General features: G+C 39.3%; 1 protein-coding gene across 1 annotated transcript in view; it reads left to right on the plus strand.

Moving 5' to 3' along the window:
• The first annotated feature begins 3,434 nt into the window (after window positions 1-3,434).
• CTTNBP2 (cortactin binding protein 2) overlaps window positions 3,435-27,857 on the plus strand; it is a 90,375-nt gene continuing 65,952 nt past the window's right edge. Inside the window, exons 1-2 of the mRNA XM_082493267.1 lie at window positions 3,435-3,631; window positions 16,717-16,824. Coding sequence (XP_082349393.1) covers window positions 3,563-3,631; window positions 16,717-16,824 — 177 coding nt within the window. The 5' untranslated portion in view covers window positions 3,435-3,562. The remainder of the gene's footprint in view (window positions 3,632-16,716; window positions 16,825-27,857) is intronic.

A 27,857-nucleotide genomic window follows, 5' to 3' on the forward strand; every position in this document is an offset into this window, starting at 1 on the left:
AGATTGCGATGATATAATGATTAATTACTTTTTCTCAGATATCCAATCTTCTGTAAAAATTTATCTTGGGACTTCACCGTCTCCTGCTTGCATTAAATTCAGACACCGGCTTATTTTTTATAAAAGGGTGTGTAAAACACCATTTTACCTTTTTTTTTTTCATTTCATGCAAATAGTTAGTAACAAGACAGTAAAGCCTCAATACGCTGTATGATTTGGACACATAGCAGTTTGCTTCCCTGTCAATGTAAAGCCAAGGCTCGCATTTCCTATCACATCATCTGTGTGCTAATGGAGGGAATGAGCACAATTCAGTCCAGCAGCTGCATCCTGTAAGGTGTGGACATTCCACAGCTGTGTGCCAGTCATAGGAAAGAAATACATTTAAAGCTCGGTTGTAAGGCCTGCTCCCAGGCTTGGCCTTCCCTTTATGTCACTCACGCCAAATACAACTGGAACAGCAGAAAAAGAGTTAATTGCATTCAGTTTTCCATCTACGTGCTAGTAGTAAAACAGTGAGCACCTTCCTCTGAGAAAAACAACTCATTTGCATTTTATGAAATTATTTGTAAAAGCACAGGCAATTTCTTCTCCTAGAAGGGCCCTGGCTTAGCCATGCATTAGCAAGGTGTTTTACCCTGTATAATACAGTCATAGTGATGACAGGGCATGATGGAAGCACAAAGAAGTCGTGCTATCCCTCTCTGAACTCATTTATTATGTGTGTAGATGCTATATTACTGAGGGTTTAAAGCCAGTTCTGAGAGATGATGCCAGTAGCATAAACAGAGTAACCAGAGAATAAGTAAGACTTTGTCCAGTGATGCAGTACTAACAATCAAGCAAAAAACATTTCCTACTTTGAAGATGCTCCCAAGTCCAAAGATGTTCTTCATGCAGCAAAACCTCAAAAACATTTGGGCCTTACCACCATTGCTGATGATACAGCAACGACTGCTGTGCAGCATGAGAATCTACTCCCAGTAGCAACTGGTAATATCTAATATGGATTTTAGTGCTCTCATGCCAACAGTAAGCCTTGTTGCTGTCATTAGGGGGAAGATTGAAGAAACACAAACATGCAGTATTAGGCTCATACAATTACAAAAATCAATAATATTTTCAAAATGTTGTGACGATTCATTTCACGGCATAAAGAAGAAATATACATTATTCCTCCTTCAAAAGCACGCCTGTCATCTTTTTGACCACAACAGCAGGTCAAGCTGCCTCCAACACTTGGATGTGCTGGATATTAGTTGTCTGGGGGCAGGCTTTTAACTGAAGTGTTGCTGGTCCATCTATGCTATTAATTTTTTGCTGGCTGAGTTCTGAGCACCCCCATCTCTCCCAGAAATCATTCTAAATTTATCTTCAGATGAGGAAGGAGAGATCAGCTCTCAAGTCTGAGATGGAGAGCTATGACTAATCTAATATTCATTGTTATTTTGATAAATGTACACTTGGTAATTGATAAAATATCAGCTAAACCAGATTTTATGATCTCAGAAGAGCAAGAGAGAAATGGTGGAGCCTTTGCTATATTATTGCTGTGATGTGGATGGAGTTAAAAAAATAGTACTTACACAGTATGTTGTGTGCATGCTTTGTACCAACTCAGAAAGACATGTAAGTAACTGTGATGGTCGGTAAATGATTCTAACGCAATAGGGAAATACTGGCAATGATAGTGGTAGACAGGAATTAATAAAAGAAAATATATTCTCAAACCAGTTCAAAGCCTTCAGTGTTTAAAGCCATTTTGGAGAGGAGTAAGTATGACAAAGTCCATAAGAAACAAATGACTTTTCATTGAGTTTCTAGATGGCAAAGCACCACATACTCTTCAAAATTTCTATAAATAATGACTAATGTATGGTATTTTGCTGTCAATAAAGTAAGCAAGCAACAATATATCCTAAAACCAATTAAATGACACTAGAGTTCTGGGAACTGAGAAAAATAAGGTAGTTTAGGCTCTGTGTCATCAATGGAGTTTCTCAGCTTCAGTGGTGGTAAGGATGCGAGCGCTCACTATAGTTATAGTAAAGCTTGAGTAGGAGGAGAGCTAGATGATTTTTAAGGTAAAAGAAAAACAAACCCTAAACCCAGAAAGCATCTGTTTAACTGGATTTTACATGCCCCGTAATGGATCCTATACACTGCTTTCTGCTCGCTCTGTTCAGTATACATTTACGTTACAGTTGGAGTTTATTCTACTAATTGCTTGCTGGTTTCCCTTCTGGTAACGTAAAGGGGAAAAGGTTCATACATGTTTTTACTTACATTCTTAGGTACAGCATGCTTAGAAGAACATTTTCTGTCTTTGATCAAGGGAAGGCATTGGCTCGTTTTTGTCTGGTCGTAGTGCCAAGGGAGCATGAACCTAGACCTGGAGCAGCCCGATGAAAAGAGGAGAGTGGGGAGGCTCAGAGGACCCTGCTCTTCATGGAAGTTGTATGTAGCTGCAGGGTAATCAGTGTTGCAAATTCAGCCTGTAATGGACGTAAGTTGGTTCCAGAGGAGTGTACATTTGGATTTGGTTTCAGTGTATAGCTCACCAGGCAGGTTCCCATTGCAGGGGGAAAGCAGTGGGGCAAGAACTTAAGGAGCATCCTGTGTGAGGCAGACAGCGTGGCACAGATGGAGTGGTGCTCCTGGAGCGGGAACGTTTAGCCTGTGTGGTTGCGGGTTCAGCTCAGCAGCCCATACCTTCCTCAGGTGGAGTTAGAACAGGCTTCAGCTTCGGTACCAGCCTGGAACAGCAAAGGGCAGCCCCAGGCCAGGGTGGGCTCCAGGGCCAGGGCTGACAGGTGCCAAAGCGTTGGGCCTGACACATCATGCCTGGATGGAGGTCCACCCTCACGTGGCCCATGAAGCCACCCTGCCTTGTAAACAAGCCTGTAAGCAAGGGCTGGTGGCCGAAATGTCCCCCCCTCAGCTCCTCCACGGGGGACGGGGAGGAAGAAGTGTCTCCCTCCATCAGAGCACCCCCAGAAGAAGAGAGGCAGAGAGATGACCTTCCCTCAAAGGCTTCAGCCTCTTTCAGCCTTCAGATCCTTTAAGGATCTCACCGATCAGGTGAGCCAAGCCCACCGTAAAACATCTTTTTTTTTTTTTTTTTTTTTTTTCTTTTTCGCCCCATGCATAACCTTCCCTTTCATTCTGCTCCCAACCCACAAGGGAGGGAAGGGAAGAGAGCGGTGCCCGCCTGCTTTGGGCCCGGGCAGCGCGGTGGCGGGGACACTCCCCTCAGCCACCATTGCGCGGCCCAGCGGCGGGGTCCGGCTCCCCCCTTCTCCGCCTGGCTCCGGGCCGCCTCATGGCGGACGGGGAAGGGGGTGGGTGGGGAAACTCGAGCGCCCGCCGGGGGGAGAGGCTCGGCTTCGGCAGCCCCGCCTGCGCGGCGCCGGAGGGGTTAAGCGCCCCCGCTTCCCGGTGGGCTCGCTGCCGGCGGGGAGGGGGTTAAGCGCCTGGCGGCGGCGGCGGCAGGAGCAGCAGCGGCGGCTGCCGCCACTCGGCTCCGCGCCGCTCTCCGCGCCGGAGCCGTTACAGCGGGAAGATGGCGACGGAGGGCGCGAGCGGCGAGCCGGGCTCCGGCGGACGGGAGGACTCGGCGGCCACGGCAGCGGTAACCGGCTCGGCGGGAGAAGGGAGGCGGGGGTGGGGGGGTTCGAGCCAGCCGGGGCGAGGAGGGCTCCCTTGTGGGGATGGGACGAAGCGGCGATTGGAGACCTGCCTCCCCCGCTTCGTCCCTCCGCCCTCCTTCTCCCCCGGGGCGGGACGGGGCTCGGCTGCGGCGGGGACCCGCCGCAGCCGAGCCCCGTCCCGCCCCGGGGGCGAAGAGAGAGGAGCGCGGGGTTTTCCCTCCTGGCCGGCCTCTCTCTTCCCCCATTGTTCCTTCCCGCTGCCCCGGCGCGGGGTCGCCGTGCGGCGCCCGTGAGGGGAGCGCGGAGCGGGGGGGTGTCCGCTCCCTCCGGTCTCGCTTCTCTCACACACGCACACCCCTTTTCCCGCCGCTTTGCCCCAGCGAGGGCGGCTGTGCCCCGTCTTTCCGGGCGGGCTGAGGCGGTGACAGCGGCCGGGGCGGTGGGACCTGTCAGACCGGGGCGGGAAGGGAGGGAAATGTTGATTTTTAACCCTTCGCCGAGCCCGCGGGGAGCTTGCATTCTCCTCCCTTCCTCCCGTGTGGCGTTCTCGGCGCCGGGGCAGCGTCCTTTCCCCTCCCGTCCCCACCCCCGATGTGTGGAGATGTCTCCGCTCCCCCCGGGCCTGCGCCCCAGGGGAAGGATCAGGTCCCGTCCCGTCCCGTCCCCCCCCCGGCTTAAAATATCCCCAAACGCCGAGGAGAACCACCACCACCCCACCGCCCGGGTGGGTGAGGCGCTGGAGGGAGGTGGAGGGACGCGGCGTGGTGCTAGCCGGGTCGGCTGGAGGCTGCGCTCCCCTGGGCGAGGGGCCGGCGGGCTCCTCTCTCCTGCTCGCCCGCCCGATCACCCCCTGGCGGGGGAGCGGGGCTTCGTCCCCTCGGGGGGGACGAAGAGCGGGGGGCCCCCGGCTCCTCAGCCCGGCGGCTCTCCCCCGCCCGCCGCATCCCAGACTCGGCGTGGTGAAACCTGCCTGGGGACCCACCAGGGGCTCATCGAGGCCGTGTCAGTCGCCTGGTTGACAGCCGTCGTGAAAGCAGGGGGTGGCCAGGGCCAAAATCAGGCTGTGAGTGCTCGGCCTCCGAGGGACGTGCCAAGTTTCGGGCAGTAGAACCGCTGTGGTGCACGGTCGTTTCTGAAGGTGATGACCTCCGAAGGGAGGGGACCCTAGTTCCTCTGAAATTGAGGTTATAGCTGGCATTTTTTTTTTTATTATTTTTTGGTTTGCTTTCGAACAGGCACTAATTCTTAACTGAAATCCTGTTGCAGCTGTGCACTTAATCTTCCTTGTGTGTTTTAACTTCTGCAGTGTTGTGGATATTTAGTTTTAGTTAAAAAAAGTAAACCCCACATGGTGAATATTATAACATCACTGTCTTTTAAAACAGTGACGTAATTATGACATAAATGAATATTAAGGCAAGAATTCATAAAAGCAGCCTATTAAATACTTTAAGGCCCTAGTTTTGAGTAAAAAATATTTATACTAAATTCTTTAGTGTATTCATATTATTACTGCCTTAAGTTTCAGTTTTAAAAACTCAAACGAGTAGCTTGTAATCAAGTAGCACTCCTATATTGTCCTGTTATCTAGTGCAGTGTGAGTCACTCACGCAATTTGGTGTCCTCATTGTGGAAGGTAGGAGCGATAGCTCTACATCGCACATTGCTATTACAATATTTTGTTAAAACCAAAGAGATGCTAGGAAGTAACCTGTGTGTTGCTCCCTAAAAAATTAATGGCTATACTTAAGCAATTAAAAATCTTTCAAATTATTACCTTTATTTTTAGTTTGCCTTCAGTCTTTAGGTCCCTTTCAACCCAAACTATTCTATGATTAAATATTTAATATTCCTTTTCATCCTTTTTTTCCTTGCCAATATAAACGTTGTGTTGTTGATTTCATTTTATCTCTTGTACAGGAAAGTAAAGAACTCCTCTATGCAATGAAAAGATTTTTAAAAATCTTTATACAGTACTCCAATATTCCTTTTGAAGGGTTAGTATGCACAGCTTTTTTTTTTCTGTTTTTAAACTTAAGATACAGAATTACGAATTGGATCATTTTACTTACTTTTAGCATGACAGCAAGCATCCTGGTGACTAAGTCACACTAAACTTCACCTTGGAACAAAATATTGTTTTCAGTATGATTTAAGATATTATTTTTTTTAGTTCTCAGAATCCTGATTGCAAAACTGGTGCAGTAAAAAAATGTACAAACGTTATTTGTAATAGTAATATGTTACTGTGTACATTTTATGCTGTCAGCAGGAGATGTATAACACAGGATAATACAGTAGGGTTTCATGATACTAAATATTGTTATTCCATCTTGGTACACTATCTGTAACATCACTGGAAATAAAAAAAAAGACTCGCTGCTTTTAGAAGCACTGTAGAAAGGGATTAAAAGTGCCCCCCTTCCTCCTTTTTTTACATTCACAGTGAATTGGACTGAAAAAGCCTAGACTGTTCTGTAGTGTGTTACATTTAGGGCAAAGCTGATAATCTTGTCATTCTGAGTTTCCTTGGATGGAGCACAGCGTTCGGTAAGCCCAGCACTACTTTCCCACAAAATATTGGTATTTTCATCGTGGTAAGGATGATGAGGAAAAATGGCAGGGGAGTGGTTCTGGTCCTGTTTCATACCTGCACAGCTTGATTGCACTGAAGCCAGTGAAACTGTGTTGGTGCAATTTGGACTAGAATTGAGAGAAAACATATGTGTGTATTTTAAAACATCTTTGAATGGCTTCCATCTGCATAATGTCTACCAATAATGATTATATAATAGCAAGAAATAATACAGTTTGACAGTCTTTTTGTTGCAACATTGAACATCAGCCTGCTGTGCATAGAGGGCTGGCTTGTCACACGTTATAGCTTCAGTGTAGCTTTAACAAAGCCTATGAAAAGCCTGTTATATCAAACATGAAGTTTGTTAAAATTATTCAGTAAAATTTCTGGGTTTGATTTTGCTTGACTGGTGATAAAAAGCATAAACATTATTTTTGTCTGAAAGACAGTACCTTCTGCTGTCTGTAAAGCTGTACATATAGAAGATAGTGGTAGAGTGGAATCTTGACTCGTCTAAAGTGAGTAGGGATTTTGCTGCCCTCTTCATAGGTCAAAATTTCATTGAGAATGATGTGTGCGTACCCAAAGGGATTAGTCTGGGTCGCCACGGGTCACAAAACAGTACGAAAAAGTTGCACTACAGAAAAGTGTCAATATTTAAAAAAAAAGATAAATGGAGAGAACTTCCATGACACTTTGTGGTAATGTTGTGTAGGATTTTATGCTTAGCTTGGTGGTATATTCACGTTCTATCGATCTGCAAGAACGCTTGTAGTAGAACAGCCATTCTGGTCAATATAGTGAAATGCTAAATAACGGTTTGATCAGATAAATTATACAGGCTGATTTAGATCAGTTGGAAAGATTCTTATCTGAAAAATATTGCAAGTAGCAGAAAATGAGACCATAACCCTTGAAAAGCAAAGACTGTATCTCTTTTTAGGGATTATGTCCTAGAAAATGGTCACTTGCAAAAGAGCTTTGATTAACTACCACTGTCCTCATCTGAATACAAGTTCTCAGTGTAGTGTTATTGTTCAGAGAAGTTATTTTCATGTAGTCAAGCACACAATACTTTTTTGGTGTTCCAGCACGTAGGTGAGATGCAGAGACAGCACACTTCTATCTGGTTTGGTCCCGCTCCTCCTCTGTGATGAGATATTGGTCTTGATCTATCTTGCAGCGATGTACTTCAAACCTCCTTTCTGCCTCTTCTCCCCCTACTTCAAACTACATCATTGCCTCTTCTGGATCTTCAAGTCCACGACCTGCAGCACAGCCTCTCTTTCTCTTGTGAAGGTCCTGGGGGATGAGAAAAGGAAGCCACTGAACATAGACCACTTTCTAAATGTTCCTTTCTCTTCCAAATGTGGGCTTGTCACACTGTCCGTCATTAAAGGTAAAGTGCAGAGGGACAATGCTGTTAGCCGGATGTGTGAAGGTGGCATGGAGGTGCAAAACTGTGGGATGCAGTAGGTCCTGTTGTTTTCCCAACTGCTTTGACTTCTTTTGTGTAAGTGTTGCTTTGGCTTCAGAGGTGAGACAGCAAGATCAAAATAGAGATGGAAATTGGGATAGAAAGAAAAAAGCTCAGGAAGACAACAGTTTGAGGTCTGCCTCTGCACCTACTCCTACCCAAGAAAGGGATCAGTTAATTTCCAACACCTGTGGAATCCTTGAATATGTAAACAGGAAGATGTCAAGTAGGCTTAGGGAAGAGATACTTCCTCTATGGTATATGAATTAAAGCTTTCTTGGGCATTTTTTTGGTTCTATGGTAGCACAGGGTAAGGTGTAAAATTCTGGAAGACTTAAAGTTGGCTTCTGGAAAACTTCTTAAGATAGCTTCAACAATGTGTACCTATATCTGGTTCTAGTCGTATACTATTTGCCTTAGAAATGACTTACCTGAAAGTGACTTTCTGAATAGAAATTACCTGTTAAATTTAAGTAAGAATTTAAACATAGTTATTGAAGGGTTGTGGGCCTAGATCCATAAAAAAAGACTTAGTTACCTAACTTGCGCTGAAATAAAAAATGACTAAGTACCTTTGTGGCTGTTAATAGATTGCAAACATGTTTTAACAGCTATGACAATATCTGGGTATGTGTAAAGGTCAGTGTCTTACTAATTTTGGAGGGGTCGGGGGCTGGGGTTTTTTGTTTCCAAAATAAATTTCCCAGTTTTGAGGTATATTTATGGTTAATGTTGAAGCTGTTAAAAGTTTTGCAGTCAGCTCAAGCCAAAAAAACCCACAGCAACTAAACAAAACCTCCCCCATACCTTTTAAAGAAAACCTTTGAAAAATCCAGAAAGCAAGGGAGCTGTGCTTGGGGAAGAGGAGGGCAGAAATAAGCAGGTAGCTTCATGTGGTGAACAATCCAATAAAAGTTATTGAGCTAATGGATGGGCATAATTAAATGCATGTACAGTCCCTTCATGATCCCTCAGATATGATTGTATGAAATTTTGTATAAATCCTGGATGTTAACTTGAGATGATATTCTCTTCAGCAAGAAACTCAGTCTTAGTTGAGGAGCAAGTTCCACCGCATTGCTGTGCTTTGAAAGATATTTCTCTGCTTTCGTACTTGTTTCTGTTGCCAAGAACATTCCTATAGGTCACATCTTACTTCCTAAGTTGGTCTTGGATGGGGTGGGAAATGGGTATGCATTTTTGTGTCAGATAATTTCTGGAGAAGCACGGGGTCACAGAGTCTTACCCTAGTTTCAGTCTAAAGAACAAGCCTTCCACAGCCAAAGCAATAAATTGTGGTTTTCCCTGAAGTATGCATGAATAGTGTATGGGTATTATAACCGCTTCTTTTAATACTCTCTCTGTTTGCAGAGTTTTCTTTATTAGAAAAGGGTTAGGATTTATTTGACCACATACCCACGTTTATGTTGAGCTAGGTCTTGAAACTTCCTTTTATAGCTGATGGGGTGAAGTTGTTCGAAGGAATAAACCATTTTAGAAAGAGGTTTGTGAGCTTCTCTGGTTTTGAGTGAAGTGACTTAGGCAGCTGACTCTTGGAGGTATGGATAGGGTTCAAGACACTTAAATTTAGGTGTCTACACATGTGCACCGTGTTTGATATCCTATTACAGTCAGTGGAAATCTGACCAATACAGTCTATGGAGCCATGAGTGAAATAGTTCTGGTGGCTGGTTCACTGAATAGCTTTCTTGGCTGTTTTGACAAGGCTGATCAGTTCTCGGTTGAAAATAAAAGGACATTAAGTACCTAGCTTACACAGCTCACACCTACCTTTAGGTGTCTTTGTCCTGTCTTGAGGGCTTCCTTTCATGGTCCAGTGATACTCTGGGGTATCCCAGCTGGCTGCCTGGTCCAAGTCCAGGTGGCATGGATGGTTCTCCTAAGTCCTGTACCATATCTACCTGTCCCAAAAAGATATCTGTGATCCCCTGGACATTTCAAATTGCACTAGATATTTCTATGTAGGCAACTAAATAGACTTACTCAAAATGGATCTTTATACTTGGTCAGATGAGTTGTACCTGGGGGACATGCTTGATGTTGCAAAATACATGAGTCAGGGTTGTGTTTCCCTGGTGCGGTTGTTTCATGGGTCTGACAGATGTGAGGCCATCATGGTATTAGAAGTATACTTTGTATAGCCTAATTAGTAGTAGCAAACTTTTTTATTTTCAGAACCTGATCTGGGAACTCTGCTTTGTGAATCCTCAAGATTCTTGCGTGTATTTAATGGAATTCAATATAAAATATGTAACAAATGTTAATATATACCTTTCCCTTCCCTTCTGAAAGGACTTTTTTTTTTTTTTTTTGACAGCTTTTTCCCTATGTGTTTTCCTGAACACCATTTTTATTCTTGTCCCCACTGTCTTTCTGCTTCAGCCCTCAATTATGCTTCACGGGTTTCTTTCCTGAGTCCTGGGTTGTCATCCAGCTCCATCTTTAAAAAGGCGATGTAGCTGCTTTCTGAGCAGGAAGGAGCTAGTTTTCCATGGTCATTTGTGATTAGAATCATAATCATAGAATTGTCTAGGTTGGAAGAGACCCTTGGGATCATCAAGTCCAACCATCTACCCTACTCTACAAAGTTCTCCCCTACACCATATCCCCAACATCTAAACGTCTCTTAAACACATCCAGGGATGGTGACTCAACCACCTCCCTGGGCAGTCTATTCCAAAGCCCGACCACTCTTGCTGTGAAAAATTCTTTCCTAATGTTCAGTCTAAATCTACCCTGTTGGAGCTTGAAGCCATTCCCTCTTGTTCTGTCATTAATTACCTGTGAGAAGAGACCAGCACCAACCTCTCTACAGTGTCCTTGCAAATAGTTGTAGAGAGTGATGAGGTCTCCCCTCAGCCTCCTCCTCCTCAAACTAAACAGTCCCAGCTCCTTCAACCGCTCGTCATATGATTTGTCTGCTAGGCCCTTCACCAGCTTCATTGCCCTCCTCTGCATTCGCTCCAGCACCTCGATATCTCTCTTGTATTGAGGTGCCCAAAACTGGACACAATACTCGAGGTGTGGCCTCACCTGTGCTGAGTACAGGGGCACAATCGCCTCCCTACTTCTGCTGGCCACGCTATTTCTAATACAAGCCAGGATGCCGTTGGCTTTCTTGGCCACCTGGGCACACTGCCGGCTCATATTCAGCCACTTGTCAATTAGAACCCCCAGGTCTCTTTCTGCCAGGCAGCTTTCCAACCACACTTCCCCAAGCCTGTAGCGCTGCATGGGGTTATTGTGGCCCAAGTGCAGGACCTGGCACTTGCCCTTGTTGAAACTCATACCATTGATGTTGGCCCAATGATCCAATCTATCCAAGTCCCTGTGTAGAGCTTCCCTATCCTCCTGGGAACCAACACTCCTGCTTAACTTGGTGTCATCTGCAAACTTGCTGATGATACACCCTATGTCTTTATCGAGATCATCAATAAAGACGTTAAACAGAAATGGTCCCAACACTGAGCCCTGAGGCACACCACTTGTGACCAGCCGCCAGCTGGATTTAAATTCATTGAGCACCACTCTTTGGGACCTTCCAGTTAGCCAGTGCTTGATCCAGTGGATCGTATGCTCATCCAGGCCGTGTGAACTTGTTTTTTGTCTTTGTTCTGCTTGGGTAAAGTACAAAGCTGTGGCTTTTATACTTTTCCTATTCAGACTCTTGCTGAAGGCAGCAGAGTTTGTACCAGCTGCTGTGGTGCACAATGAACAGCACTATCGAACTCTTAGCTCCTGAAGTTGCCAGTGCTTTCAGCTGGGCTAGGTCAGTGAAACCAAACTATTGGCACTGCCAGTCCCTCAGAATTGTATATATATGTTTTTTGGGGTTTTTTTTTGTTTTGTTTTTTTTTCTTTTCTTGGAGGGAGGGTGGTGGAGTAAATGTAACGCTAAAGAGTTTTACCATCTCTACTCTAAATAACTACGTATCTGGGAAGGAGTCCTTTCTGTTCCTGTGCCTCTTGGTGAACTTCGAATTTCATGCTCTTTCTGTCTTTTTCCAAGATGATGGAGGTGGGAAAATGCCTGCCCAGTTTGGTCACTGCTTTCCTTAGTCATACTTCCCGTGTTCAGAAGAGATGCTTTTGTCTTCTTTTTGGTTCATGGTAGAGCTTCTTTTAATCTTTAACAATGCAGGTTATCATTTTGCCTGTACTTTTTGTGATGCATACACAGGTAATTGAATGAGTTTTAGCTAATTAGCTCTTTGCTCTATTGTCAGTGCAATTGCTGCCAGGCAACACACACCCCTTACAAAACTGATCTGAAAAATGTGGAGTTTTAGAGACAGAGGGCTGAAGTTGTAGTCTTTTCCTGTACTTTATCCTTATAAATCAAATAAACCAGACATTTTAAAATCCAAAAGAGGTAGATAAAAAATAATTCTCTTGTGTTTTGGTTGTGTATGCCAAATTTCACCCTGGGGCAACGTATTCATGTATCTCTGTTATAAAACCAATATAACGGATGGCTCGGTTACATAGTTGTTAAATTGTTGGTTAAATTGTTACAGCTTGGCACTCTACCAGAGGTATTGTAGCTAAACCCCAGATGACACATAAGCCATGAGCTACTAATGCAGTCTTTATTTTGTGGACATCTAAGACTTATTACTCTGCTGGAAGATGTTAGGAAGATTACTTTTCTAGAGCCAAACAACAGTTTTCTCTATGATTTAGGCAAACTGTTCCATCTGAATAAGAACTCCAGGCAAGCCTGCAATGACTGACATCTTAGTCCCCAGAAGATGGCAGGGAAGCGTTTAAGAGGAAGGATAGTTTTATTACAGCATATGCTTTATGTACCCACATCTTAAAAATATTTTTACAGCTATGCTTGAGAATATATTAAATCTTTATGTATTTTGGTCCAGCTATATTGTAGCTTTGTAAGTACTGATTCAGAGATGTGCGTGGGGAGAAGGTGTGGTAGCTTCTTCAGCAACTGCCATGCACGCTCTTACCCTGTGTGAGGGGATTCAAGGTTGCTTATCCACAGTCAACAAATCTAAGATGTCCTTAAAGTACTGGAAAAAAGTGGTCATTCAGGTTTTGGAATTTGTCAGATAAAGTTGTGATAAGAAAGCCTCAGTGGGCATAAAATTATTCGTAAGCAAGACTTGAAAAATGATGGGTCATATTTTTATTTAATCATAAAATAATGATGCATATCTGTTTGATGCCATTTATTGCACACTGGAATAACTCTTCTGTAAATGGATGGCAGGTACTTCTGCCCAAAAGTTGACTTCTTTTCTCTTTCATCCTAAAAAGGTCTTAAATTCTTTATTTCACTTTTTCTGTTTGTGTGTCTTTTCTGGTTGATTTTGGACATCAGTTTGGGGAAATTTTGTTTGTTCTTCATATGTATGTGAAGATTTGTCTGATACAGCATGTAGGAAGGAGAGTGTGGGTAATAATAGATTAGGTTTTCTGTGTTTAATAAATCAGAAGGCATCAAACAAAAGTAGCTGATGGCAGACAAGGCAAAGGTGACGGCTCTTCATAAAATGTGTAGTTGTGCTGTGGAATGTTGTGGATGCTAAAATTACCTAGAAATTCAAAAAGCAACAAGGAAAATTCACAACAGGTATGTCAGCCAAGGGCTACTATGTGCTAAATCACAATTTCTAGCTTAGAAGGTGAATAAGGTGAAAATAGCTGGGAGGATGGGAGAGTATTTCTGGGAAGTATCATTATGTGCTTGTCCTGCTTTGGTACCAATTTCAAGGCATCCATTATTGGCTGCTTTTGGAGACTGGATGCTTAGCTGAGTGGCTTTTGGTCTGATACGCTAGAACTGTTCATATATGAAATGGGTTTGCTAGTTCTTATTTCACGTTTTTAAAATTAAAAATATAAAAACTAAGCCATGTATCTTGTTGGTATGTCTTTCTATTAATATTTTTTGTGTTTACTTATGTCTAGCTATAAATTACTAGAGAGCACTTTTAATTGCTCGTTATTGCTGTCTTTTCATATGATCTAGTTCAGGGTGTGTACTTGAAAAAACTTACTTTAATTGCTTGGTCAGATGCTTAGTTAAAGCTCATCACTGCGTCACATATGTTGAAGAATTACAGTCTTAACAAACTAGAGGTAGACTGTTTTCATTTACGTCTTGTGGAAGACTGCAGAAATGAAAAGTTTCACCTGTGATGTACGATCAGTCTTTTGACAAAGAACTGCCTGTGTTATACCTCATGACAAGCTGAATTTACTGACTTGGAGAAAAGAGTAGGATCACATTTCTTGCACTGTACTTTAGTGGATGCCCTTAACTTTTTCCCTGTCTATTGGAAATATTGGGTGCCTTTTCTCCGAGGAAGCAAGCATATTTTAGAAAGGAAAGTTAATGTAGTGGTTAAACCACTGAATAGAGACTTAGAAGACTGTTACTGAATATTGTGTTTTACACTACTTGCTTTGTGTGTGATTTGGGAAAAAATACTTGGTATCTCTGCATCAGTTTTCCATCTGAAAAATGAAGGCAGTTTTTCTGTATTATAAAGGAAGTTATATGAATAAATCAACTGCTGTCCTTGAGCTATTAGATATTAAGAAGTGGTTCATAGAAGAAGGAGGGTGGATAAGTGGGTCCTGCTATCTGACTGAATTAAATTTATTAGTTAGAAGTGCTGAGAGTAAAATCTGCTGCAGCCTGTAAGGTAAAATCTAGTCTGGATCTATGAGGAATTGTGTCTTTTTTTTTTTTTTTTTTTTAAGTAACTTTTCACTTTATACGTATCCATAGATTGGTGAGCACTGCATAGAATTGTGAGGAGCAGCTGCAGGGTATGTTGCGAAAACGCCTTCAGGGAAACGTTTTTTTTTTTTTTTTTTGATCTTTTGTCATGGATGGTAAGAGGTATCTTTTGGATTAGAGAAATAGCTGACCCAGTCACCAAAAATAGAGGATAGCTATTGTTCAGTCTAGAGGTATTGGTTGGAGTGGATGGCCCTGTCCCTGAAACAGTTACGCTTAATAGAAATCATTGCTCCTCTTGTTGATCCATGCTTCTCACACAAGTAAAGAAGCTCAAACTGATTTACATTGGATGCAAATAACTAAAGTTCTAAAGTCCTGGCACATAGTACTTGCTAGCCATTTGTGCACCTCCGTGTGTTTTAACTACAAAGTAATAATGGAACACAGAGTAAACCTAACACAGTTATAGCTTTTGGGTAGTTTTGATCTATGGCCTTCTAGCCTGAGGGAAGAACAACTGGTTTGCCCTCTTCTTGCCTTGACAAAGCAGAAATGGTACTTGCTTTAATTTTTATTGTATTTTTCTGTGATGAAGTTAAGCTCCTGGGTAGCTGAACTCTTACATCCTTCAGGGAAAATAGACTGGACATCCAGATACACAGTTCAGCTAATTTGGCAACTGATTACTTCATACTTTAGATAGCTGAGGGTCCACATCTCAGGGCTTTGCTAGGAGACACATCTACATCATAGCAAGGACTGTAGTATTTCCCTTGCAGTGAATAACATATTGGAAATCAAGCTGGTCAGCTTAATCTGGCACATGGAATAAATACCATTTTCTCCCCCTTAAACTGATCCCCTTCTAAGTTCTCCAAGTGTCTACTTGTGTTAGCATTGTGGATATGGGTGAACAAGAGATTTGTTAATTTTATCTACTACCTTTGTGATTTTGTAAATATTAATAACACTTCCCCCACCCCACCTCCAAAATCAAGACTTCCAGCCTTGTAGCCTTTCCTCATACAGTAGTTAGTCCTTCTCTCTTCATTTTTTTAGTTGGCCAATTCTATATCTTTAGGTGAGGACTTTATGCAGTACTTAAGATGTGGATTTAGTGGGGTTTTATATAGTGGCAAAATGATGGTAACCTTGTAAGTGAGGAATTATGTGCCAACTCCCAACATGAGGTGGACACCCCTGCCACTTCTCTATCCTTTTTCCAGGTTATTGAAGAAGTTGAATAAAACTTGTCCCAGAGGTGCCCCACTACTTACCTGTCTCCATCTTGAAAAGTGGTTGGTGCCCATAGAGTTTGCTTCCTATCCACAAAGTGTCTTTTCATCCAATACTGTTTGATAGGAGTTTCTGTAATAATATTTGTTATAGAACCTTGTTCAAAACTTCTTGTAAATTCAAATATATTAGTGTCCATTGTATCCCCTTTACCCATGCGTCTGTTGACATTGTTACAGAACTGTGGCAGTTTGTGAGGTAAATTTGGTTTTACAGAAGCCATACCGATATTCCCAGCAGACAGCATTTATGCGTGTGCACATGCGCTCAGTGATCTTGTTCGTCAGTATAAACTCATTCTACTGTCTTGCTAGGAGTGCAAGTCAGACTCACACTGATCTTGGTAACTGTGGAGTGAGAAGATATTGTTGCTATGAACTGTTGTTTGTCAGCACTTCTTAAACCTGAACTGTACCCTCCATCCAAACAAATGGGACTGCAAAGGAAGCATACAGATAAGATTTCATGTCTTTTCACAAGTTGTGCTTCAAAAGCTCACATTCAGCCCAGTATACTGTGATGACTTGGTAGTTGTTTGCAAGTGAGACACAGGTCACACTGGATGAGGCATGCTGTGGTCTAGGTTCTTTCACCCTCTCTTGCCTTCATCCCTGATGTGCTGTTTCAGGTCTGCTGAACTGTTTCAGTCTCTGTGAGGCTGCACATGGGAACTGTTAGTCACAAACTTAGTTTACCATTTCACCCGTATCATTCACAAGACTCTGCAGGATCAATTCCTTACAACAGTGTAGGATTTGAAACAGTGTCGTACTGGTGGGCTTTTAATTTCTTCACTTTAAATAAGAAGACTATTTGCTATTAATTTTTACTTTATCTACTATAAATAAAACCACCTCAACTTTTGACAGTTATAGATGTTTGAGGAACCCGTAATTAGGATGCTGGTATGTCTGTGTTTCACATCTATATAACTGTTGCAGTCAGTTAGTTAGTGTGTTCATCAGTGTTTTGTCTCTTACAGAAAAGAGAGTTTGATGTGGATAACTTGAGCAAGCCAGAACTGCGAATGCTTTTGAGTATAATGGAAGGAGAACTGGAAGCACGAGACCTTGTAATTGAAGCTTTGCGGGTAAGTTACTGGGTTGTTGTGGTTTGTTTGTTTTTTTTTTTTTAATTCTCTTTTGCCACTTCCTTTATACCGTACATAGAATATTATTAGTGGAAGAGTAAATTGTGTTTTTTAAGTTTTAGGTTGACTAAATCTCAGTAATCACAAAATATGTTCTTGTTTAATTGTTGCCATTCAGTAATTCTATGTAATTTTGGTATAAAAAAAACCAAGAAAATTTCAGAGAAATAAGTGCGAAAACAGCAAAATTACTTCCTCTTTAAATTCTTTTATATTATAGAGTCTGTTATTTGTGAAAGGAAGCAATAACTTCAGCAAATTCAGTCCATTCATCACTTGCACAACCATATAGACCATTAGAACATCTGGTCTATTCAGTGCAGTCATTTTCTGTGAGATGGAAAGAGGGGAAAAAACTGGATGGTCGTGTCCACTTAGGGAAAAGTTTTTATGTTGTTTTTTGGTTTGTTTTTTGTTGTGGGTTTTTTTGTTGTTGTTGATAAATAAAAGATGAAATATGGGTTATATACTCTTAACAGCACTCAAAACTCCTTGACTTAGATTTTTGCTGGGCTAGGCACATGTGAAGGTTGGTTTTCTGCTTCAGAAGGTCGCAGTCTGAAAGGCAACTTAGACAGTTGACTGGAAATGTACAAATAAAACTGTATTTTAATCAAAAGATGATAAATTTTTATGACTGTAATGACTTTAAAATTGATCCAGAACAGAATAAAATCTAACAGGGCTGCCAAGCAGCCTGCAGGTTTAGTGGGGAAAGTGGCCTTACATGGTTTGAAACTATGTATAGCTTCATAGTTTGGTAGAGGGAAATTATGCCCTTTAAGATCTCTTAAAGCAAAAACTGAACGTAATAAAATATATCTAATACTGTTTTTTAGTGGCATGTATAATGATTATCAAGTAGTGTGGGAACATTTTCTGCTTGTAATGTCACAGTAACAATTGTAAATGCATTTTTATTCAATTTTAATTTGTTTTGCGAAGGTTTCAGATCACTTGATGCAAATGGAGCTTTAAAGTAGCTGTCATTGATGTACCTGCATTAATAACTAAAGACTTTATAGGTATAAACCTCTTATAAAATACAGTTTTCATTTTGTAATGGCAATAAGACACTGGGAGCAACATGTTTCTGGAGGATTACTGCACTTTGAAGTCATTTGGTGTTTGGCCTTCAGGTATATGTATATGTTGAAATGTACTGCCTTTTCATCTAGCTGTATTGAAATTTCACATCTCATTTGCCTGAACTAGGACTTTTTATTATACCTCACTGCTAGTTAAGTTTTTGTAAAAGGGGAAACAATGTGCACACCACATCCAGAATATCTTTTTTTCACTGCTCTAATTTTGGAGGAATGCAAATAGAATACTCAGACAATTTTCTCTAATACATATTCATGAACAAGATACTACACTATATGCCAAAAAATGGAGGTATGGAAATTGAATGAAATGAAAAAAAAAAAAGTAATTAAAAAAAAAAAAAGAATAATGCGGTACATGTTTAATGATAGTAAACATTAAATATTCAGGGTAGCGCAGTCCCTGTACACAGTGGGTTTTTGATAACTAATATAGATCAACAGAAAAAATATCTCCATTCCACATAAGGTGAATAAATGTTGAAAATTGGTCTTGTTTTTTGTTTTTTTCTTCTCCTGCATCTCAATTTCCAGTTCCTCTACTTCATAGTAATATCCTCTAAACAAAATCCACGTGGAACTCAGATCTTTCAGGCAGCTTGCTTAGTTAGCTGTCCCAGTCCTGGAAAACTTGGAAGTTATACCTGCTGAAGAACTGTAGCCTACTATCCTGGAATATGATACTTTTGGACCCTCTGGCTTCCTACTTGGGAAGCCACAAGTCAGCAGGATTGGCAGTTGGAGTCTCCAAGCAGCACACACAATAAGCTACTAGATAGCCAAATATAGGTCTTTCGTAAAAGTGAATAACAAGAGGGTTCCCTTGGAACTGTGTCAATTTTGGTACCTTGATTTGTTTCAACAAATTGGCAAATGTAACTTATGTACCCTTAAAGCAAGAAGAAAATAGTTTTCATATAAGGGAAAAGACCTCTTATTTTCAAAAGCTGATCAAGCTCTGTTTCAAAATTAGGAAAGTTTGTGAGTGTGTCTTTGGAGAGGTTTTTTTGGTTTGTGGTTTTGTTTTTTGGTTTGTTGGGTTTTGGGTTTTTTGGGGGTTGGTTTTCTTTGTGTGTTTTTTTTTTTGTGTTTTTTTTTGTTTGTTTTGTTTTTTGTTTTTTTTTGTTTTTTTTTTTTTTTAATCCTACTAGTACTGCAGGGCTGTTTCAAAGCCTAATTTCTCTGGTAGGTCAAAGCCTGATAATTTCCAGCACTATGCTGGATAAAATGAGTGTTGTCTTTTCCTGTTAAGTGATCATCATGTCAGTTTTCAGTCACTGTTGTATATAAATTTATTAACCAGTTTTGTATGTTCTTGGTCTCTTTGTAAGACTATAGAACTGTATCTTTTAATCTTCTCTTAAAAAGTAACTGTTCATTCTTGTGGTTGTCATCTCAGATTTTTCTCTATACATCACTTAACTACATCATTCCTAAATGTGTGTACCTTTATCTGTACTCATTTTGCAGGGTTTCACTGAGTATTTGTAAAATTTGTGCAATAAATAGTACTTATGTATCTGTTGGAAATAGCTTTCCTGGAAAGTTCTGACATTGAAGTGAATCAGTCTTGACTGATCACAGAAGAATTGATAACACTGAATATAATTAAAGAGTGACTTGCGTGGTACTACTCTTAATCTGCACCTAGCATGAAGTTTCTCATTTTAACAAGACCTGTTTGATGCATCTCTGTTAGTCTATCATTTTCCCATTTTATAAATTCTTACACTGACCTCTCTTGTTTCCTGCTTCGCTAATTTTGTGTGAAGCCACGTCATGTGCTTTACTGATGATCTGAGACAGAGCTGATGTGTTTTACTCTGTCTATAAAGCCAGTTATGTAAAAAACCCACACCTACCTTCAGCATCCATAGATAGGATTTATTTTCAGGCTGACTCTTACAGGAGCATGGTTCTTATAGTACCAAATTTTTTTTCCTTTGTCATATCCATTTTTTCCTATGTGTCATATCATCACAATCCAGACCTTATCCACAGTATTCCCTGGTGGAAATAAACAGATATTTCTGACAGAGAGTTAAGGGGTAAGAACTAGGGAGCAGGAACAGTATTTTTGGATAAGATATAAAGTTGGAACTTGTGCCTCTCTGTGTTTTGGGTTGGTTTTAGTTTTTATTCTATGCCATGTTTATAGCATGTTCATATGTATTATGGAGTTCTTACCTAAATCACTATTAAAATCTTGTTTTAGATGAATTCTTTTTGCTCATTTTAGAAATTTGCTTTTCTGGATTACAGTTTAGTGCTTCTTGATATGTTATAAAAGTGTCATTTGTCTGTGTGGATTCTGATGGATTAAACAGAAAACGTTTCTTACCTCTGTTTTTGTGTATTGAGCCTCAGTCCCATATACGGAGCAATCTCTACTACTTAATAGCTCACAGAAATCTAAAATAATAATATCATGAATGTGTTGTGGATTTATGCCTTCTGGTTGTTTTCTTTTTGTTGTTGTTGTTGTCTTATTTAAAAAATAGCTGTAAAATTATGCATGGTTTGAGGTGTCAGTGAAAGCAGTTAAAACTCCAAAATGATACCCTGTATCAGTTAGTACTGTTGTAATATTGTTTTTTTAACATGGAGACAATGCCCTTCGATTTCAGAATTGTATTGTCTTCAGATGGTTATCTTCTGGCTGTTCATTTACAATGTATTCATGGTATCATAAAATGAATTTGTATTTTACAACTTTCAGTTTAAATTCTCTTGGTACTAGTACCCATCAGAGAAGATGGCTACTAGCTCCTCATTTAGCACTTTTAAGATTTTGCATAACTTTTTCTGCTTATTTAAAGGTTAGTTTCAAAAAGGTGCAGTCCAATGAGAATAAAGAAAGGGATTCGGAGTTTGTTGCTCTGCTTTGAAAAGATTGAACTAGGGAATTTTAAGCCTGTCCACTGGTTATTGTTCCAGTGCAGAATGTCCATTCTGTCTATTCTATGTAAATAAAAAATAAAAATTAAAAGTGAGAAATTGCAGTAGTTTGGGATCATGGGAAGAAATCTTGTTAAATTAACTGTCATCCAGGGGGGAGCAGAGGAGATAAGTTTAGTTAGTAAAGTTAATAGTGTTGATGTGTTAGATTTTTATTAAGGCAGTTTAATGTAGTGCCATATGATAAATTAGACAGAACCAAACCCAAGGTGTCACATAGAATAATTAACTTTTTATTGCGTCTTTGCACATAATGTATTGTACTCCATTGTATTTTATATCAAGTATTGGCACCTTGAAGTCTGCTTTTGAAACAAAACCAAAACTTTAAATCCAAACTGCATTTGTAAGAAATATGCAGGTGACTTCTGTATACTTCCACGTTTCCACAATACATTGTTGTTCCTTTATAATATGCACAACTGCAGATACGTAAGGACACATAGCATTCCTATTTCTAAAAAACGGCTGTTGCTTCCTGCTTCAGCAATTGAAACTTTATCTAACTGAGTCGATATTTCCTAGTATTGCTGTAAAAGTAGCAGTTTGTTACTTTGATATATTTGATATAAACGGAGAAAGCTGAGGGGTTTTTTGCCCTTCATGTGTACAAATTTGTTGCAGTATACTCTGATTTGTACGATACAGAACTCACAGTACTTTGCTGAATTAATCTCTATTTCAAAGTATTTCTTTTTTGGGGAACATTGGCTATCTGGAAGTTCGAAGTTGGATAAATTCAGATTTGAAAAAATTACAGTAATTATCAACAAGAGCAATTAAAGTTGATGGACAAGTTCAGCCCTGTGAGGACCAACAGCCTTAGAAGAACAGACCTTTGTCACACTAGGGTTAAATTTCCAGATTTATTCACAAGTGAACAGTTAATTTGCTGTGGAGGGCAGCACCAGGATTCACCTCCAAAGTGGTAATCTCTGTGTAAATCTTTCTCATTAGCACTCTGATTTTGTATAGCTACTGCACCAAATGACTTAAGGTGGTTATTTTTGAATCTGTAATTTCTTTATTTTAGTAGTTCCATGATCAGGGTTGGATGGCAATTAAAGTTAAATTCAGATTAACATTTAAATCATTAAAGTTATTTCACTAATGAGAAATAATATGCTGTTTAATTGCTATTGGGAATGCATATAGTTAGAATAGGAGGGAGACTTAACTATAGCTGCTGCCTCCATCTGTCTCAATTATCCAAATAAACTGTCTGCCTGTAATAAGGAGATAATATATTCCTAATGTGGAGGTAATGTGGCCACATAATCAAAGCACAGGTTTGGCCTCCCACAACTGTGACCTCAAATATGGCATTCATTTGTTGTTGGTGTTTTTTTTTCTTCAGCCACAAAGTGGTTGCTGCTTCTGCCTGCTTTCTAGAGGATTTTTATAAAGTGCATTGACCCTCAAATGTTGAATTGTAGTGCTAGTGTTAGCTATCAAGCATGGAATTGCAAATACTAAATGCTACTTTTTAGTGGTGATTCTCTCACAAAGTTAAATCATTAGTAGGTTGTTTTTAATTTAAAATTTTAAAGCCAAACTTAGGAATTTTGTGTATTTCAAAAATAATTTTATTTGCCTATGTAAATTTCATTAGGTAGTTAATGGTAAAATGAAAATTTATATTTTTCTTGCTTCTGTGGTGTGCATTAATTAATGTGAAAAAATACAAATTTTTATCATGCTAGAACTTTTTATACCACACTGCGTAGATTTAGAACTACTTCTTTGCATTATTGGGCAAAATCACCAATGAAATAAAAAAATGGCTAAAAGAATTGCCAATGCCAATACCAAATTGACTACAACATCAATGACATTGCTCCACAGCACTGTCTTTTCTCTGAACTTAAGTGAGCTCCAAGTCAACAGATTCTCTGTACGTGATATCCAGGTCAGGAAAACAGTGTGAGAATGACAAGGTGAATTTGGTTGTATGTGTTTCTTCAGTGTTATAAAGCCCTACTGTATTTAATTTTTACCCGTAACTTTCTAAGGATGGAAAGCTTATCTTCTATGTATGCGTTTGTACCAACGTATCTTGAATCTTTCAGCCTGTTTCCGCAAAATCTGACAAGATGCTAAGCATTTCAGAAATAGGTAGTGTCGTAAAACCAGACAGCCGGGTAAGAAAAGTCATACTGTTGTTAGGGCCTTAGTTGAAGGGAGGGCAGAGATTTGTGCTGTCTGTTATTGAGCACTGTATGTGAACTGTAGGATACAGGGTTAGGGAAAATCAGACTTCATTAATTTAGCTGCTAAGAGAATTTAACTTAGTCTATCTAAGTTTATATAAAAACATGAAAAGAAAAAGATCTCTGCTGTGGGATTTGGTTCTGCCTGAATTGCAAGTACAGTTTATCTTCCTGAATCAAAGCATTTTGACAGGCCTGCAGGCTAATCAATGGAGCTGGAAATGAATCATACTTTTCTATATTATGTCCAAGTAGAAAATCCATATAAGACAATTTCTGACTTCCGCTAACAGAGGAGTTCTTGAAGAACAGTGGTTGAATTTTGAATGAAAGTGTGAGTATTAATGTAATGAAATAAGTAGTTCAAAAAACAGAAGTTAACACATTGTGTAATAATACCTCATAGCCACATTTAAGTTTAATAACTCGTTCTGTTAGCTTTACCTTGAAAAGCTTCCAGTTTAAAAAGACAACACTTTAAAATAAGGATAAACAGCTTTTAGAAAGTATAGCGATTACTGCATAGATTACACAATGTTTCTTCAAAACAGATAATGCATAGTATGTTGAATGCCAGTTTTCAGGTTCCAACTCTCCTGTTAATAATTTTAGAACTACTAGGATATCAGTATTGAATTACATGAGAAATTCAGTAGTTTAGAGCAAGTCGTAAAAAAAAAAAGTCCCTCTTTTTTAAGAAGATCATTTGTTTTGAAATAACAGTATTGTTTCAGAAATTTCTTAAATAACTAGATGCAATGAAAAGGCACTCTATTTCCAAGGCTATAATGGCATAATCCAATATTATTTCAAAACTCTGCTCCATTTTTTCTAAAAGTATATATAATCAAATTGAATGTTGTTTTGCAAAATCTTGCATTTTAGAACAACAACAAAAATGTTTCTTTGTACTAACATTCTATTAGAAAATTCTAGTGTTATGGGTGGCTTATAAAATGTTGGGGTTCATTATGCTAGAGGCCATTTTATGTGTATCTATATATATGCATGTGAATGAACTACTTTGGTGAATCTACCCTAGCATTCAGATCAAGAGCCCACTTTTGAAGAAACAGTTCCCGTTATCCCCACCTAACTTTGCTTTGACTTGCCTCACAGACCACTCTCGGACTGTGTAAACTGAATAGCACCAATTGTGTTGCTCTACAAACTTCTTCTTGGTGTGCTATAGTACCTGCTAATGTTGACATAGTCACTGTATACCTATAAATGCCCTTTTCCAGCATTGTTTGTGTAAATATAGTAAGGAATATGAGTTGATTTGGTCTAGATTTTTTTAAAAAAAAAAAAGTAACTTCATATCCCCCATGTTCACTCTCTAAACCAGAAATTCCCCAATGCTTTCTATTGTTATCATCATTCTTGAATTTAGGACAGATGGACCTTGCTTGTGAAATTGCCAGACGGGTCATTGTAAAATGCTCTTCTGGAGTCTTTTTCTCCCCAAAGGGCAGAATGCATTTTCTGCTCAAGCTAGTTTGATTTCGGGTCCTGAGCTGTGCCTTGTGGAAGGCTATTATTAGTAAACTTGTCTTTCAATTTCACTAGATAATGGTTAAGTACTGAGCAATATAGTTTTATTTTAATCTCATTGAAAACATGAACTATTTTGATGATACCTCTCGTGTACATACTACTGTACCACTTTTGCAATTAAGTGTGTATGAAGATCTAACAATATTTTAAAAAAACTACAACGGAGTTTATCATAGTTTATTATGCCAATATACTACGTAACAATGTTGGGTTTTTGGTGGGTAATGGAGAATGATACCAGAATACCTATGCAAAATGGGGAACCTTTCATACCTGGCTCTGCATTTTCAGTAATGAATTATCTGTTCCTTGAAAAAAACTTTGGGTAAATTTTAAGTAAAATACTTGGAAGGCGAGCTGTAGATACTTACAAGCTATACTGGCCTGATTTGACCTGTCTGCTTCCCATTGAGCCCTGTCTAGCAAAAGACCTTCCTTCACGTGGCCAAGGCAAACTTTTGCCTGCTGCAGGTTGAGATTTTAGTTAAGGAAATTTGATTTATCAGTTAAACTTTTCATTTAATGTTATTTCTTGTCTTCTGCATCTTGTACTCTGTTTGTTACACATTAAAATAGAATTATTGCCAACACTATAATTGTCAGTTGTGTATGGATAAAGTTTTTATAACAAGCTACTGCACAAAGTCAACAAGAATTGTACTTAGTACTTTTAGAATGGCCTTTGGGGTTAGAGGGGAAGAAACCTGGGAGGTATCAGAAAAAAGGGAATGAGTCCATATAGTTTAGTTGTTCTCAAATTGACTGATGGGTAGAAAAATTACCTTTATATTAAGTCTAATCTCTCAAAGGAAGCTACACCACCTATAAATTATGAAGACTCTTACCTACAGTAATTGTGCTGTTTTTGTGAATTTAAAATGCAAATCTGAACCTCTCCTATACACATGAATCCCATGTCTCTCTCGTACCAAAGAATGGAGCTAAGAGCACCCAGAAGGCAGCTTTAGAGGTTTCTGGCAGCCAGTAAGACAGCCTGTTTTGTAGCAGGTGTCTTTGAAAAATGGTGATTAGGTAGAAGGAGGAGCAGAAGATGTTAAACTGTATGTAACAGAAGGTTATTGTTGTAGACAGTATGATGGCAGTTGTTGGCCTCGGTGGCAGAAGTGAACCATGAAATAGAAGTCAGATAATGCCTTGTTTGCATTGTCATTTTTGCATGTTACAATTTCCTTGCAAAAATTTAATTTTTACTAAATTTTGGGGAGGTAGTGATCTGAAGTTTGTGTCCTTGCTCATCTGATCTCTACTTTTGATTTATTTATTTTTTACTTTAATTATGGTTGCATATGCATTTTCTCTGCTTTTAAATATAATTTGTCTTTACCTGTCTGATGATTCTGGTTATGATCAAAGCTTTTACTTTCTTAATATTAGTTTATCGTAATTTTCTGAACATGGCTGTCAAAAAGTGTTATTTCACTATTGCAAGCTATTTAAAGTTGATTGCAAGGAAACTATGAAATATGACTAAACCTCAGACAGGTTAGTAGAATAAATGATTTTTCAGTGCTTAGCTTGGAATTATTTCTTTATCTGCGGTTTATTTGAAGTTTTAAAGTAAAGCAGCATGCTTTTTGTTCACCTAATTGAAAAAGTGTTGTTACACACAACCTTAAAGAATGTTCAAATTTTGATTATTTTTTTTTCCTATCTCCAAGGTTTATATATTGTATTTTTTTAGTTTATGTTATGTCTGCTAAATTTTATTTTTATAAATTTACTTGACATGTTTTGACACACTGAATTGTTGCTAAACAGTTCAACAAACTAACATTATTCCAGTAAATATCTATGTGGACCTCAATTTTTGAGAATTGCATGACTGGTTACAATGTAAGAAAATAGCTTTTGTTGCATGACAGCAAAATGACCAAGCCTGCTTAAGGCAGCAAAACCTAACACTGTACTTCAGGAAATGTTGTAAAATTAAAGGACAGTCTTATACCTTTTCCTTGATACCGCCAGAGTCCATGTTGTAATAATTTGGAAATACTGTTTATAGTATTGGTGGGTTGGCTTTATATGCAGTAGCTTACTTGAAAAGATCATTTCAGATGCCGATGAAAGTATTTACTTTCCTTATATTCTTTTTTTTTTTTTTTGTAGTAATAGTTCTGCAAGCATGCATGACTAACAATAAATACTTCCCTTTGCATGATAAAAGGTATCAAGTAAACTGTATTTATCACACCTTTATTTCTTGGACTTCATTATGAACGGAACCAAGTTTCACCTTTTCCAATAGATGTTTGGGATGTAGTGGCTGCAGTCCCTGGACTGATTCATGACTGGTATTTTGACACATATAAAGGTCTCTTCTAGAAGCTACAGACAAAATAATTTTTCAGTAGTGTTACATCACTTCTTGGGGTAGTTAGTTGCTATTTGCCAAAGGGGCATATGAAGCATTGAGCAAGGCAAAACTTTTGGTAAAGCTTATTAAAACAGTCCTGTATATGTTGCTTTACTAAGCTTAAGCTTCACTGCTCAGGTAAATATCCTTATTCCAGGCTCTCCTAAAATTGGAGACTACAAGTATGGAACTATGAGACTAGTTTTCTAGTATGAAATCTCTATGGCCTTGCATTGCAAAAATCCTTTTTACTCTGTCTTTTCCAGCAGTTACTGTTAAACTGATAATAGTCTCTTCTTATTTTTCACATAAGATCTGAATATCTTTATTGTTGCCAGGTATGTAACTATTAATTTAGCTGAAAGTATTCTCCTGGTTTCTTATTTGGATAATTGCTTTGCCTTTCCTACTTGATTCCTCCTACCCTCGCTTGATCTTTCTGCATAATCCACCATAAACTAGTGAGTAGAGATACTCACACTATTTGTAAAAATAATAAAAAAATCCAAAATCTTGTTGATGTAACTGTTTCTTGGTTTCTGTGATCTTTATGAATAATACAGCTGTGACTTTATAGTTAAAATTACTTATTTAAAATGTTTTATTTGTTTGCCATCATTACTTGCATTGCTGACAATGAGTAATGTAGCTGGGTCATTCTATCTGTATTATTATGTTAACAGAAATTTTCCATTTTTAGTTAAGAGAACATACACAGGTTATTTCCTCTATGCCGATACACAGTACAGTTAATTTTGTTGAGGGTAA

This window comes from Vanellus vanellus, assembly GCF_965231255.1.
Source record: "Vanellus vanellus genome assembly, chromosome: 1".
Classification (NCBI taxonomy): Eukaryota; Metazoa; Chordata; class Aves; order Charadriiformes; family Charadriidae; genus Vanellus; species Vanellus vanellus.